Source organism: Dreissena polymorpha, chromosome 3 (genome assembly GCF_020536995.1).
Source record: "Dreissena polymorpha isolate Duluth1 chromosome 3, UMN_Dpol_1.0, whole genome shotgun sequence".
Classification (NCBI taxonomy): Eukaryota; Metazoa; Mollusca; class Bivalvia; order Myida; family Dreissenidae; genus Dreissena; species Dreissena polymorpha.
In genome coordinates, this window is record NC_068357.1 from 19,576,147 (window position 1) to 19,592,304 (window position 16,158).

At 35.3% G+C, this 16,158-nt stretch overlaps 1 protein-coding gene across 1 annotated transcript in view; it reads left to right on the plus strand.

Annotated features, from left to right (window-relative positions):
• The first annotated feature begins 30 nt into the window (after positions 1-30).
• The window catches only part of LOC127873203 (saccharopine dehydrogenase-like oxidoreductase), a 31,421-nt gene continuing 15,293 nt past the window's right edge, over positions 31-16,158 (plus strand). Inside the window, exons 1-3 of the mRNA XM_052416961.1 lie at positions 31-349; positions 529-635; positions 1,195-1,275. Coding sequence (XP_052272921.1) covers positions 175-349; positions 529-635; positions 1,195-1,275 — 363 coding nt within the window. The 5' untranslated portion in view covers positions 31-174. The remainder of the gene's footprint in view (positions 350-528; positions 636-1,194; positions 1,276-16,158) is intronic.

Below are 16,158 nucleotides of genomic sequence, written 5' to 3' on the forward strand. Positions count from 1 at the left end.
TTCGTTTAAATTTCAAATTGCGTACTTATGCCATAGCATAGATGTAAGCTGCTCGAGTGTCTGTCTAGCCGGTGATCCGCACTTCTGACTCATCAAACAGTTACACCTTTAACCATCTGAAATTGTAATACGCAATAAAGTCTGTAGCGGTCAGCGTTTCAATCAGCGCACAGGATGGCAGGTGGAAGATTTGATTTGGTCATATTTGGTGCCACGGGATTTACAGGGCAGTTTGTTGTGGATGAGGTGGCCCGAGTAGCAGACGAAGAAGGTGGGCTGAAGTTTGCAGTAGCTGGACGCTCTATGCAGAAACTGCAGAAAGTGCTGCAAGAATCGTCTCAGAGAACAGGTAACACTTTCATGTATGACATATTTGTTTTATTATAAGTATGTTGTGTTCCATGTTTAAAGATTATACGCCCAGTTGATGCATTTTCTCATATAACTTTTATTTCCAAGAAGTAAAAGACAAGCTATGTTCTGTAATTGAATTATTATATTGATTTTAACATGTATTTTTCATGATAGGCAAGTCACTTGAGGAGACCCCAGTGATCATTGCAGACATATCCAATGATGAGTCAATTGCTGAAATGTGCAAACAAGCGAAAGTTGTTTTGAACTGTGTTGGACCAGTAAGTGTTCACAATTTGAAATGAATGTGCATATTCTCAGAGAACCAATTCAGTGTTTTTTCATTCAAATTCGGGCTTGTAAACTACACAAAGTATATACTTTTCCCAAATTTAACCTACAAATTCCCTTTAAAAAATATTTTTTTTTTAATCTTAACATTTAGTTCATTTCCCATCCTGCTCTGTTAGTTGAACCTTAGTAAATTTAACATACTAACTTACATACTGAAGGGCAGCAAACAGCATAAAACCTGAACAGACTGCAAGTTACCCACAGGCTGTTCTGGTTTTATGCTGTTTGCACATAGCCATTTTCACTTTGCTTCTGAGTGGGAAAGAGTTAAAGAGTGAATTGCAATAAGCATTAAAAACATTAAAATCCTGTGTAATCCCTATGCCAAAGATGTTTATTGGTATCTGTGCACACAGGCACTCATCCTGTGTTTGTTTCGCAATCAAGTTATATATCCAGATACATGTACTATACAAAAGGGAGTACAGTAAACAGTATGCTGTTACTTGACATTTCCTGGGATAAAATTTTTATGTTTTGTTGTAGTATCGTTTCTACGGAGAGCAATTGGTCAAGGCGTGCATTGAAAATGGGGCTCATCATATTGACATCAGCGGTGAACCTCAGGTACATTTGTTTATTTGTATTCAATTTGGCAATGTAGGCACTATGTCTGGAACAAGTTATGTGCATAGTTCTGCTATTGGATGTAAATCAAAATAGTCTTAAGAATGCCCATGTTGTTTCTTGCACATTTGAGATACATTTCAGTTAATGAACATCATACATGCCATAATTTTTTAGGTCCAAAGCGGGACATTCCATAAAAAATTGTCGGGACTTTTTACCAAAAAGCAGGACACCTAAAACGATCTATCATTCCACCTTTACTGTAGTCAGTATAGTACTAACAAAAACTATTGATACTTTTATTCAATACATAAAACATCTGATATGAAGCATGAAATCTAAAACATAACAATAACAGTTTTATTAAATAAGACAATAGCAAACAACGAAGACAATATTCATCTTTTTAGAGTACAAAATCTGGAACATTACGACAACAATACTCATTATATTACTCTCGATAGCAAACATTAACGCAGGGGAGGTTATCCAGTACACTGAAAGTACGGGTTAAAGTAAACTATCTACCGAACAGTTACATTAGCTTGACACGGAATGCGCGGCCGTACACATTTCCGAGGTAGGTTTTTGGTGGAAGCAAACCGTCTTTGTTTTCATTTTCAACTGCCAACAACTTAATTGGAGAAGGGTCAAACTGTCATGCATAGTACCTCGTTTTTTTTATTACAATTACACCCAATTACACTAGACATGATGGGTATCACTTATTGGACTGTTTGTTGCGATTTTGGTATATTACACATTCGGATTATCCCGCTATTTTGGAACTAAACATTGAATGTAAAGACTCATTAATGACGTAGAGTTAATTTTACAAAAACAATTGTTTTGTAAACCGTTTCAAACAAAGACAAAAACAAACACATTTTCAACATTTATTTCATTATAATACGACTATCGATAGCAATAAGCGACCACTATCTTGAAGACCACCATGGTGTGAATGCCTGATAAAATCAATAATCAGCCGATAAATCGCTGATAAGGTGTCATAAACAACACTGGTACACACCAGAAGTAGAATCGGATTGTTAATTGGGGGCAATAAAGGGATTAGCGGTGGTAAGTGTTAGCGAAACAGAGCTTGAATAGTGAATTTTATTGGGAACCTATAGACCTTACATCGTTTTTTACGAATGTCGGGACAAATTGTCTCATATCGGGACGCCGGGACAAAGGGCACAAAAGCGGGACTGTCCCGCCGAGATCAGGACGTCTGGCATGTATGATGAACATCCATTAGAAAAACAATTAATTTAACAACCTCTCTTACTGAATTCTCATTTTGAAGGCTTTATTTTCAACTTTAAGATCATGATGAGCAGCAAACAGCATTATTAACATGAACAGAGTGCAAGTCACTTGTAGGCTTTTCTGGTTTTATGCTGGTTGCATAAAGCCATTTCCACATTACTTCTGGGTAAGAAAGACTTATGTAACTTTGTAAATTAATACAACATTTGGCTTTATTATGCCCCCCTTCGAAGAAGAGGCGGTATATTGCTTTGCTCATATCGGTCTGTCTGTTTGTCGGTCGGTCGGTCCGTCCACCAGGTGGTTGTCATACAATAACTCAAGAACGCTTGGGCCTAGGATCATGAAACTTCATAGGTACATTGATCATGACTCGCAGATGACCCCTATTGATTTTGAGGTCACTAGGTCAAAGGTCAAGGTCACGGTGACTGGAAGTAGTAAAATGGTTTTTGAATGATAACTCAAGAATGCATACGCGGCCAACAGGGCACACTCTGAACAATATTACTGAAGCAACTGGTCTGTAATCCTAAATCTATAATTATCAGTCCAATGAAACATCATCCTTTTAGTAAAATACAGTAGATCAGTAAAATTTTTATCAGAATATGAGATTTTTTGTATATTTTGTATATTAAATATTGTGTTAATGTTTAATTTTGTTGATTATTATAAATATAATCAGGACAGGGGAGGTTATACACTATTATATCTTTCTTATATACAGGGGAAACAAATGCAATAAGTTTAAATTTATTGTTACAGCATTTGCCTCCCTTGTAATATTGTCACGAGCCGAGCGGTAGCTGTGATTTTACTTCAATTTCTTTAACTTTTCCAAACTTGAAGCTTTTGTTCAAGTTTAACATGGAACTAAAATGGACTCTGATAAACAGTAAAATAGAATAACATTTTGCCTATTCAGTTGTTTTAAAATTGTCAAAGAAAAATATAAACTCAAGATTTATAACCTTTCTAAATTTTATTCATTCATAACGAATAAATAAAGAACAACTTTCAATATATATATTTCTTAACAGACAGATTAATTCTCAGACATTTACATTATAATACAGCAATATACACGTACATGTCAAGTATTTGCACTCTCTATTTTATAATGTCCTAAAAAGATGACAAATGCAGTTTAAATTATTTATAAAATTCAGTCTTAATTTTTAATAGCTAAGTCTTATTGAAAACTATATTTTAAATGCTTACTGTATATAAGAAAAATAAAATAGGTCTCACAAAGTTCAGAGTCCTTGAATGAGAATTTTCAGTGCCTTTTATACTCTCCAAAAGCGCACACATAACGTTGTGCAATAGCTCTAATAACGTAAAAGCGCACATATGAATTGTGCACAAAAATCGCACAAACAACGCGCAGCAAAGCGCGCAAGAGCGCACAATAGAATTTGAGCGTTCTTGACACGGTAAATGTCACTGATATTAAAACGATATTTCTGACAATATTACTATGAAACAGAAGTCAAATACATATCAATTAAATAAGTAAATCATTTATAAAGACAACTATTACCTTTTTAAACAATTTTTAAGAAGGAATACGAGTTTAAGTTTTAACAAATGATATCGTATGACTAGTCTGTCAAAATACTGTAGTCACTGTAAACTACCCAGAGTGCACTTATGTCAGCATCAGGAAATCAACTTCCTGTTTATGCAAAAATGGCTGCCACATTAACAGACGCTAATAAAATGAGACTTTTAAAAAGGATATTACAAATAATAAAGAAGCGCAAAAGGTAGGCATCAGCTGTTATCAGCTCTAACTTCCACACAGCATCCAATAAAAGCATTAAATAACAGTGACATAGTCATTTAGATGCAAAACATAAACGGTAAAAATGAACTATGTACATGTACATAAACACATGTTTTCATAAACAATCTAGGGCATGACATTACCCCTCCTTCTGGTTTTAAAGGTCCTCCTTTAAATAATTAAGTAATTAAAAATTTGTACTTTAACTCTCTAACAGTTACAATATCAGTAAAACTGTAATATATTAAAAAAATTAACACTTTGTACAGTGTGATTTAGAGCAATTTTTTAAGGTACAACACTTTGTACAGTGTTATGTTTCACTGCTTAAAGCACAAGAACTATCATACACAACAAAATGTTGTAAAAACAATCACAACAAATTTCAATCCTATGTACAATAATAAATTATTTGAGATCAGAGAAAGTCAATATAAATAATGTGATGACTAGACTTCCAATTTGTACAAGTAAACACAATGTAAATAATTTAACTGACTGTTCAGCAATATTTTTACATACAACAAAAAAAATTACTCTCAAGAAAATCTTGAATACCATATTTCAACTTGAATATCAAAGTTAATTAGTCAACATGTATTCACTGACTTGCAAACATTTATACTTAAATAATTATTAAACCTTCTAAACAAAATGACTAGATAATTTAAAGCACTAAATGATACAATCCTGAATATGCAAAGCTTTAAAAGATGTTATTCAAGGTTTACAAGCTGAGCGGTAGCTGTGATTTTACTTCAATTTCTTTAACTTTTCCAAACTTGAAGCTTTTGTTCAAGTTTAACATGGAACTAAAATGGACTCTGATAAACAGTAAACTAAGAATAACATTTTGCCTATTCAGTTGTTTTAAAATTGTCAAAAAATATACAAACTCAAGATTTATAACCTTTCTAAATTTTATTCATTCATAACGAATAAATAAATAACAACTTTCAATATATATATTTCTTAACAGACAGATTAATTTTCAGACATTTACATTATAATACAGCAATATACACGTACATGTGTCATGTTAAGTATTTGCACTTTCTATTTTATAATGTTCTAAAAAAATGACTAATGCAATTTTTAAGTATTTATAAAATTCAGTCTTAATTTTAATAGCTAAGTCTTAGTGAAAACTGTATTTTAAATGCTTATATAAGAAAAATAAAATAGGTCTCACACCTAGGAAAACAAAGTTCAGAGTCCCGAATGAGAACTTTCAGTGCCTTTTATACTCTCCAAAAGCGCACACATAACGTTGTGCAATAATAACGTAAAAGCGCACATATGAATTGTGCACAAAAAGCGCACAAACAACGAGCAGTAAAGCGCACAAGAGCGCACAATAAAATTTGAGCGTTCTTGACACGGTAAATGTCACTCATATTAAAATGATATTTCTGACGATATTACAATGAAGCAGTAGTCAAATACATATCAATTAAATCAATAAATCATTTATAAAGATGACTATTACCTTTTTAAACAATTTTTAAGAAGGAATATGAGTATTTAACAAAAGATATTGTATGACAAAACTGTCAAAATACTGTAGTCAGTGTAAACTACCCAGAAGGCACTTGTGTCAGCATCAGGAAATCAACTTCCTGTTTATGCAAAAATGGCTGCCACATTAACAGACGCTTAAACAATGAGACTTTTAAAAAGGATATTACAATAATAAAGAAGCGCAAAAGGTAGGCATCGGCTGTTATCAGCTCTAACTTCCACACAGCATCCAATAAAAGCATTAAATAACAGTGACATAGTCATTTAGATGCAAAACATAAACGGTAAAAATGAACAATGTACATGTACATAAACACATGTTTTCATAAACAATCTAGGGCATGACATTACCCCTCCTTCAATTTTAAAGGTCCTCCTTTAAATAATTAAGTAATTAAAAATTTGTACTTTAACTCCCTAACAGTTACAATATCAGTAAAACTGTAATATATAATTTTTTTAAACACTTTGTACAGTGTGATTTAGAGCATTTTTTTAAAGGTACAACACTTTGTACAGTGTTATGTTTCACTGCTTAAAGCACAAGAACTACCATACAAAAAAATGCTGTATAAACAATCACAACAAATTTCAATCCTATGTACAATAATAAATTGTTTGAGATCAGAGAAAGTCAATATAAATAATGTGATGACTAGACTTTCAATTTGTACAAGTAAACACAATGTAAATATTTTAACTGACTTGTTCAGCAATATTTTTACATACAACAACAACAAAAAAATTACTCTCAAGAAAATCCTGAATACCAAATTTCATCTTGAATACCAAAGTTAATTGGTCAACATGTATTCACTTGCAAACATTTATACTTAAATAATTATTAAACCTTCTTAACAAAATGACTAGATAATTTAAGGCACTTTTTCTTAAATTAACGACTGACCTAAAAAAGCATAGATTTTAAAAGATTGTAACTCATGTTAAATGACTATGTAACAATGTTTCAATCAAAACAGAACTTTTCTAATACATTCTATGATGAACAAATCGTCGCTCTCGATGGTTTTCCTTCTCGTGTCTTGCTTCATTATTCCTGGATCTCAAAGGTGATCTGTCGCGGTGGTGATGACGGATGGTGGAGGTTTGGGAGGTAGAGTGGTCTGGATGGTGTTGATGGTTGTTGTGGGCGGACTCAACACGAAGCGATGTTGGGGGATGACGGTCAGCAGCAGATTGGGTGGATTGATGTTGATGCCGGAGAATGTCAGTAAGATCTGTCATACTTCTTGCAAAATTGTAGTTGAATTGATACTGTTTATGTATTTCCGAGTGAAGATTCTGTAAGTTGGTGTTTATTTGGGACAGTACAGACATAAGTTCTTTGTGTCGTTCAGCAGAAGAGGTGGATGAGGCTGATGACGACGAAGAGGATGATGACGAAGAGCTGCTGGTGTCAGATGTGGCTTCCGGGGCAAGGGCGCGACATTCATCAATAGTTGGAAGAGAGTTCAGAGGATCTTCTTGGTTGAGTGATTCCTGTTGTATTGCAGGAGACGATTGGACGTTAGGAGGTGGAGGGTTTGACAAAGTGGCTTGATTTGGGGCTAATGTTGGGTTGGTTGATGTTCCCAGGACGTTCATAAGTTGTTGAAGAGGGCCAACGCAATCAGACAGGTTGATGTAAGTGATGGGTTGCTGTTGACGAAGTTGAGTGGGTAGCTCAGTTTGAAGGGTAGTCGGTCTGGTAGGTTGAGATGGTGACATAGTCTGCAGAAAAGGGGAGAGGGGAAAGTTACTGATAGGACTAAGGTCTGGTAGGGCGGACTGCATTGCTTGAGAAAGGATGTCTTGTTTCTTGGAGATTGAGATCCAGTGACGCTGGCTGTCTTCAGCAGAAAGGATAGCAACATCTCGGTCAGTAATGGAGTATGGAGTCGGATTGGAGACAAGAAAATCAGGGCTGTCCGGTATGTTCTTTTCTTGGAGCACGAGTTATGTCTACGGAAACTGCTGACATGTTTGTCAAGTTCTTCTCGTTTGAAGCATCTGAATAGGCAAAGGCGACAGTAGAACGGGGCTTGATCCAGGCTCATGTGTTCCTTGAGGAAATGATTGTAGACACGGTACTTTGCCTCTATGTAGACCTTATCCATCCGGTGGTAACATTTCAAACATTGGTAGGCGCGACGCCGTTGACCGTTGAAGGATGATACAGACATGAAGGATGATAGTGAGATTGCGACTGAAATAAATAACAAACATGTTGTTATTTTTCATCCATAATTTTGATTTCTTGTCCAATTACATCACAGACAAAATGGATCTTTGTCCACATTGTATTTTTAACGATGTATAATTCTGTATGCTTCCCCTCCAAATGAAAAGTGAAAAACATACATTAACTAAACACTTTTCACACTTCAATGCTTTAACACAAAATTACACTGAATCATTTCACTGCATGAAAATTAAAATGCAAAATATCAACAACGCTCAAATTCACTGCTGTGCTTTCTGTTACACTGTTAACTTGATAACGATTATTTTGTCAGACTCAAAACCCGTTCTCACTCTTAATCATTGCATTTTATCAATCGGTTCCCGGCTCATTGCCCATCACACATGGTGATTCATTCCCGACCATACTTAAGGTCAATCTTTCCCTATTCAATACCGTGAATACCTGTTCTTAAGACTTTAAACAACTCTCTGACATTTTAACTTCACAACTTTATCATGCCACAAGTTAACTATACATCTCTTCTATAACAGAATCACATTAGCACTATTCCATCACAAATACTGTTTTCTTTTGTTGACATTACTTATTACAACAATGGCAAGAGCTGATTTTTTTCCATAACTATGTATCCATTGTGATTTTTGAGGTGCAAATACTTTTACAGTTTTAAAATACACATTTTTAAGACACAAATAAATAAACAATATAATCTTTTTCTCTGCATCATCTAATGCAATGAAGTTCATACAATCTTGGTTTACACTCATGTACATCACTAAAACAAATTGTATAACTGCACACAAAATATATTAAAACACAATATGAAACATCATGGTTTAAAATTTTAACTTCCGTTGTTCTTTCAGAATCCATTTTGGCACTCGATCTCCTTCGTATGGCTTGAGTTTATTATGATGAACAATTTTTCATTTCCTTGCTTGTCTAGTCGTAACTTGAAATTCACTTCTGAAATTTTCTTGCTCACCAGAAAAGGACCATCGTATGTTCGTTCTAACTTCGGTGCTATTCCAGGCTTTCTTGCTTTATTGAGATACCAAACAACATCACCAGTGTTGTAAATGTTTATTGACACTCTTGCATCATAAATTGCTTTGTTGCGCTTGGCAGCAGTCCCAAGGTGATCCCTTGCTACCTGATGTGCCTTTTGAAATCTTGACCGCAACCAGTCGACATAATCTCCATACGATGTAATAGTGTTGTTGTCGCATGTTGTTGTGCTACCGAACACCAACTCTGATGGTAAACAAACTTCTCTGCCAATGGTAAGAAGGTTTGGGGTCAATGTGGTGGACTCACTAGGTGTGGCTCTATAAGCTCCTGCGAGGCATCCTAGATTCTTATCCCATTGGTCTTGTTCTCCACAAAGGTATGCCTTTATCATACGCACCAAGGTCTTGTTAAAACGCTCTGTTTGACCGTTGCACTGTGGGTTTCGTGGACTGGTCCTTATCTTTCTTATCTCCAGCATTCTACACAACTCCTTGAAGACCTTGCTCTCGTAGTTTCGACCTTGATCGCTAAGGATGTTTAGCGGACAACCCCACCTTGAAATGTATTCATTGAGAATGCAAGATGCGCACGTCTCCCCGCCCTGATCAGGTACAGCTATTACTTCAACATATTTACTGAAAAGATCAGTTAGCACCAGAATATATCTGTTACCCCGGTCTGTGAGCGGCAGTGGACCAAGATAGTCTGTTGCAAGCACATCAAATGGTGCACCTGTTATAATTGAACCCATAGGCGCTCTAGGTGTCTTCATTGGCTTTTTGTTCGCAGTACATGTGTCACACCTCTTAACATGCAAAAGGACATCAGTCTTCATTGCATACCAAAAATACCGTTGCCGAATTTTCTCTAAGGTCTTCTTAACACCCAAATGACCTGAAATTACAGAGTTGTGATGTTCAAAAAGAACATCAGTTCTCATAACAAATGGAACAATAAATTGCAAGTGCTCATCAGTTTGGTTCTGTCTTATGAATTTCTTAAATAATAATCCATCTCGAACAAATAAAACATCCCAGAGAACCCAATAGTGTCTCGAAGCTGGGCTGAGTGCTAAGATGTCATTACAGCTGGGCCTTTTGTTTGTTTTTTTCGCCTCCAAAATACAGCTTATATCTGGGTCAAAAGAGTCTTCTAATGATTTATTGCATGCCCATGGTACTAAGTTTGGAAGCTGAGTTTGAAGTCCTGAACTTTCAGGCTTGTCTTCCATTTGTTTTGTTGACCTTATTGGTTGGGTATGGCACGTTTGCCCTTTGCAGGTTGCATTTACTCCCGTCAAACAATCATTTAAAAAGTCTTCATGAACCATGTCTTGTGCTTTTTTTGTGCACTTCTTACACGGACCACACTTTAGAGGCTCATTCATGTCTTCTAAATTGCAGTCGCAGTCTCTTGGGTTTCTACACCTTGATAAGGCATCGCAGTGACCTTGCTTGTGTCCTGGTCTGTATTCAACAGAAAAGTAATAATGTGACAAGATTTCAATCCATCTTGCAATTTTTCCTCTTGGTTCCTTAAGCTTGAAAAGCCATTTTAATGCTTGATGGTCACTTCTCACAACAAATCTTCGGCCTAACAAGTATTGTCGAAAATATTCAACAAAGTAACGGATTGCAAGAAGTTCCTTTTCAGTTACGCAATAGTTTTTTTCATTCTTGTTAAGTGCTCTGCTTGCATATGCGATAACACGTTCACGGCCATCTTGGTTTTGGTGAAGTACAGCTCCAATGCCAACGTCACTGGCGTCAACGTCCAAGCAGAATTCTCCAACCTGAAGTGGATATCCCATTATATTTGGACTGATCAGAATCTTCTTGAGATCTTCAAAAGACCTTTGGCAGTCATCATGCCACTTAAATGTCACATCTTTCTTCGTGAGCTCTACCATTGGTCTAACAAGTTTGGCAAAATCTTTAACAAACCTACGGTAATATGATCCCATAGCAACAAACTGTCTGACCTCTTTGACATTTGTGGGTACCGGCCACTGAACTATCTTTGCAACATTGATTGGGTTAGGCTTTATTCCTTGTTTCGATACCACATGCCCAAGAAACAAGACTTCTTCCTGTAAAATTTCACACTTTTCGGGCTTCAACTTCAATCCAGCAGCTTCTATTCTCTCTAAAACTTCATACACTCTGCTCATATGCTGGCTAAAATCGGTGCCAAAGACAATCACATCATCAATATAAATAAGACATGTTTCCCATTGTAAACCTTGAAGAGCAAGCTCCATTGTCCTCTGAAAGGTTGAACAAGCATTGTTGAGTCCAAACGGCATTCTCAACATTTCATAATGTCCATATTTACAGACAAATGCACTTTTTGGTATATCTTCTTCTTTGAGTGGGATCTGGAAATATCCACTAGTAAGGTCAAATGTGCTAAAATATTTAGCACCAGCTACAGCATCTAGGCAATCTTGCACTCGCGGCAGGGGAAATCCATCTGGTTTGACAAGGGCATTTACTCTTCTATAATCTATGCATGGTCGGACCTGTCCATTTTTCTTCATAACCAACAAAATAGGGCTTGCCCATGGTGACGTACTTTTTCTTATTACTCCCTTGTCCAGTAATTCTTCTATTGCCTTTTTTTCTGCTTCGGCATACGCCATTGGCACTCTTCTTGGCGCTTGTTTCACTGGTTGTGCATCACCTGTATTGATGGGGTGCTCTGTTAAGTTTGTCAAACCAATGTCAAGATCATTTTTTGAAAAACTATTTTGAAATCTAATGAGCAGCTTTGCTATGACTTGTTTTTCTTCTTCATTGCAATTTTTAACAGACATATGGTACAATTTTTGTAAGTGTTCTGGAATTTCTTTATTTTCTAAGGATATTTCTTCTTGCACCTTATTGATAATTTGCTCTGATTTGTGACTGAAAGTAACTCTGCGTACTGAGAAATTATTGTCCTCTTCCTCTGTGTGTTCTTGACCTTTAAGTGTACTTTTTATACTGTCAATTTGTTCGGCTTGGCCTAATACTGAGTCTTGATTAATATCCACACTATATGGGAATGGATTTAAAAGACGTATTTTGCTTGTCGGGTTTCTTTTTATATCAACTAAAACTGAGGCCATCTTCAATGGATATGTTTCACAAAAGTGTTGTGTAGGTTCTACAATAAAGTCTGTTTTTTGAGACACATCATCTGATTCTTTATGCTCAATAAACACATCAATGACCGCTTCGCTGAGAGGTGGAATGATAAAATGGTCAGCTGCTGTTACTTTTCGAACATCGTTTTTCATTCCAATTTGAATACATGGTATATTTTTGCCTTTCAAAACTATGACTCCCTTTGACAAAAGTATATCTGCGGGACCTCCATCATCATTTTGCAGAATGTCTATTCCTAACAAAACATCATCCTCAATTTCAGCAACAATCAATTCTTTGTACATTGAGACTGGTCCTAATTCAATATTAAAAAATGCTTTTCCACATTCTTTTAAAGGAATTCCACTTGCACCTGTCAAACAAGCTGATTTTTTAAGCTGAGGTCTAATTTTAGGGTCCAATTTATTGTAAACTCTGTCTGAAATGATTGTTCTTGTTGCTCCGGTATCAGTTGTTAAAATAACTGGCACATTTTCAATATTTCCTTTGATATAGACACCACTACTAAATGCTCTTTTGCGCCGCACAATTTCTTCGGCTACACTTGCTGAGTCATCATGGCCATTTATGCTTGCCAGGACCTCCCCTCGGCCAATCGGCTTGGTCCTTTCATGTTTAAAGGCTGATTTTGATAGAAGTCTTTTCTTGCAACTTGCCCATTCTGATACCTGGCATTCTTCAATGGACAATCCCTAGCAAAATGATTTTCTTGGTTACAAGAATAACACTTAATTGTCTTGGGTTTTTGCTTAAAACCATGTTCAGTAGTTTGTTGTTGTTGTTGGGCTTGGGTTAACTGATTTAGTTTTTCAAGAACTTGTTGCAATACATCAGTTTCTTTGCTTTTTGCAGCCTCTCCTGAAATATCAGTCTTCATGTCACATGTTTTGGTATTTTCTGAATTAAATTGCTTTTGCTGGCTCTTGTTTGGGACTCTATAGGCATGTTGGCTAGTGTCGTCATTATCTGTTTCAATCACTTCATAATCTATTTCATTTTCTGATCCCGAAGTTCTACGCACAAATTTTCTCTTTCTGTCATCGTGAAATTGATGCCTAGTTCTGGTTTGTATGTAATTTACTACATGGTACACTGCTTCATCAATGTCCTCGGGTTCCTTAATAAACTCAATTTGTGACCGCACTTCTTCATCTCGTAGACCGTCCAGGAATCTTCTCACTAAATCTTCTTGCCGTGTTCTGTAGTCTCTCCTCGTATGGGCTTTGTCATACAGACGTTTAAGTTCTGCAGCATACTCCTCAGCTGTTTCACCTACTTTCTGATCTCGTTTGCTAAATTTTACAGCAAAAGTTCTTGGAGTTTCTATGACCCTAAATCTGTTGTTAATTTCACTAACAAGTTCTCTATAGTTGGTTAAAACTTCATGATTCAGTTGAGTGAACACAAATTCACCAGCACTGCCTTGCAATTTTGGTAATAAATTGTCAAGTTTTTCTTCTTCATTCCAATGAAGTCTTTCAGCAATAATTTCAAACCTGTTAATCCATACTTTCCACTCATCTTTGCCAGTAAAAGAAGGGATTTTCATGCTTGAACTGCATTTATGAGGGTTTACACTTCTTGTTTGCCTGTCATAAGACCTGTTCTCCCTTGGGTGCTGGTAGCCAATGTCCCACATTTGTTCACCCTGACCTCTGTCATTACGGAAATGGTTATTGTTTGCTTCCTGTTCCTGGGGGGAAATTTGTACTTGTTTGTTGTTTTTATCACATAAATTTGCTAGAAGTGTTGTAACATTCTGTAAAGCATTTGAAATCTGATTTTGCATTGACACCATATTTGTGACTGCATCTTTCATCCAGTCGGTTGTATTGCCATTTGACATTTCTACGTTGGAAACACTTTTGTTTAATCTAGGGGTACTGGACTTAGATGATGTTGGTGCTGTTTTATTTTCTTGATATGGTTCTTCAGAATGCTGGTTAGCTGCTGTTCTGAAGAATACTTCATTCTCTTGTTCTGATTCGGAGTCTGACATTTTGCTTTCGAAGACTGGATTCAATCGCTGAATCTATGTAGAAATCAAAGATTCCACTTCGCTGCCACCATAAATTATGTCACGAGCCGAGCGGTAGCTGTGATTTTACTTCAATTTCTTTAACTTTTCCAAACTTGAAGCTTTTGTTCAAGTTTAACATAGAACTAAAATGGACTCTGATAAACAGTAAACTAAGAATAACATTTTGCCTATTCAGTTGTTTTAAAATTGTCAAAAAAATATACAAACTCAAGATTTATAACCTTTCTAAATTTTATTCATTCATAACGAATAAATAAATAACAACTTTCAATATATATATTTCTTAACAGACAGATTAATTTTCAGACATTTACATTATAATACAGCAATATACACGTACATGTGTCATGTTAAGTATTTGCACTTTCTATTTTATAATGTTCTAAAAAAATGACAAATGCAATTTTTAAGTATTTATAAAATTCAGTCTTAATTTTAATAGCTAAGTCTTAGTGAAAACTGTATTTTAAATGCTTATTTAAGAAAAATAAAATAGGTTTCACAACTAGGAAAACAAAGTTCAGAGTCCCGAATGAGAATTTTCAGTGCCTTTTATACTCTCCAAAAGCGCACACATAACCTTGTGCAATAATAACGTAAAAGCGCACATATGAATTGTGCACAAAAAGCGCACAAACACCGAGCAGTAAAGCGCGCAAGAGCGCACAATAAAATTTGAGCGTTCTTGACACGGTAAATGTCACTCATATTAAAATGATATTTCTGACGATATTACAATGAAGCAGTAGTCAAATACATATCAATTAAATCAATAAATCATTTATAAAGATGACTATTACCTTTTTAAACAATTTTTAAGAAGGAATATGAGTATTTAACAAAAGATATTGTATGACGAAACTGTCAAAATACTGTAGTCAGTGTAAACTACCCAGAAGGCACTTATGTCAGCATCAGGAAATCAACTTCCTGTTTATGCAAAAATGGCTGCCACATTAACAGACGCTTAAACAATGAGACTTTTAAAAAGGATACTACAAATAATAAAGAAGCGCAAAAGGTAGGCATCGGCTGTTATCAGCTCTAACTTCCACACAGCATCCAATAAAAGCATTAAATAACAGTGACATAGTCATTTAGATGCAAAACATAAACGGTAAAAATGAACAATGTACATGTACATAAACACATGTTTTCATAAACAATCTAGGGCATGACATTACCCCTCCTTCAATTTTAAAGGTCCTCCTTTAAATAATTAAGTAATTAAAAATTTGTACTTTAACTCTCTAACAGTTACAATATCAGTAAAACTGTAATATATAATTTTTTTAAACACTTTGTACAGTGTGATTTAGAGCATTTTTTAAAGGTACAACACTTTGTACAGTGTTATGTTTCACTGCTTAAAGCACAAGAACTAAAATTGAAGGAGGGGTAATGTCATGCCCTAGATTGTTTATGAAAACATGTGTTTATGTACATGTACATTGTTCATTTTTACCGTTTATGTTTTGCATCTAAATGACTATGTCACTGTTATTTAATGCTTTTATTGGATGATGTGTGGAAGTTAGAGCTGATAACAGCCGATGCCTACCTTTTGCGCTTCTTTATTATTTGTAATATCCTTTTTAAAAGTCTCATTTTATTAGCGTCTGTTAATGTGGCAGCCATTTTTGCATAAACAGGAAGTTGATTTCCTGATGCTGACATAAGTGCACTCTGGGTAGTTTACAGTGACTACAGTATTTTGACAGACTAGTCATACGATATCATTTGTTAAATACTCGTATTCCTTCTTAAAAATTGTTTAAAAAGGTAATAGTTGTCTTTATAAATGATTTATTTATTTAATTGATATGTATTTCACTTCTGTTTCATAGTAATATTGTCAGAAATATCGTTTTAATATCAGTGACAT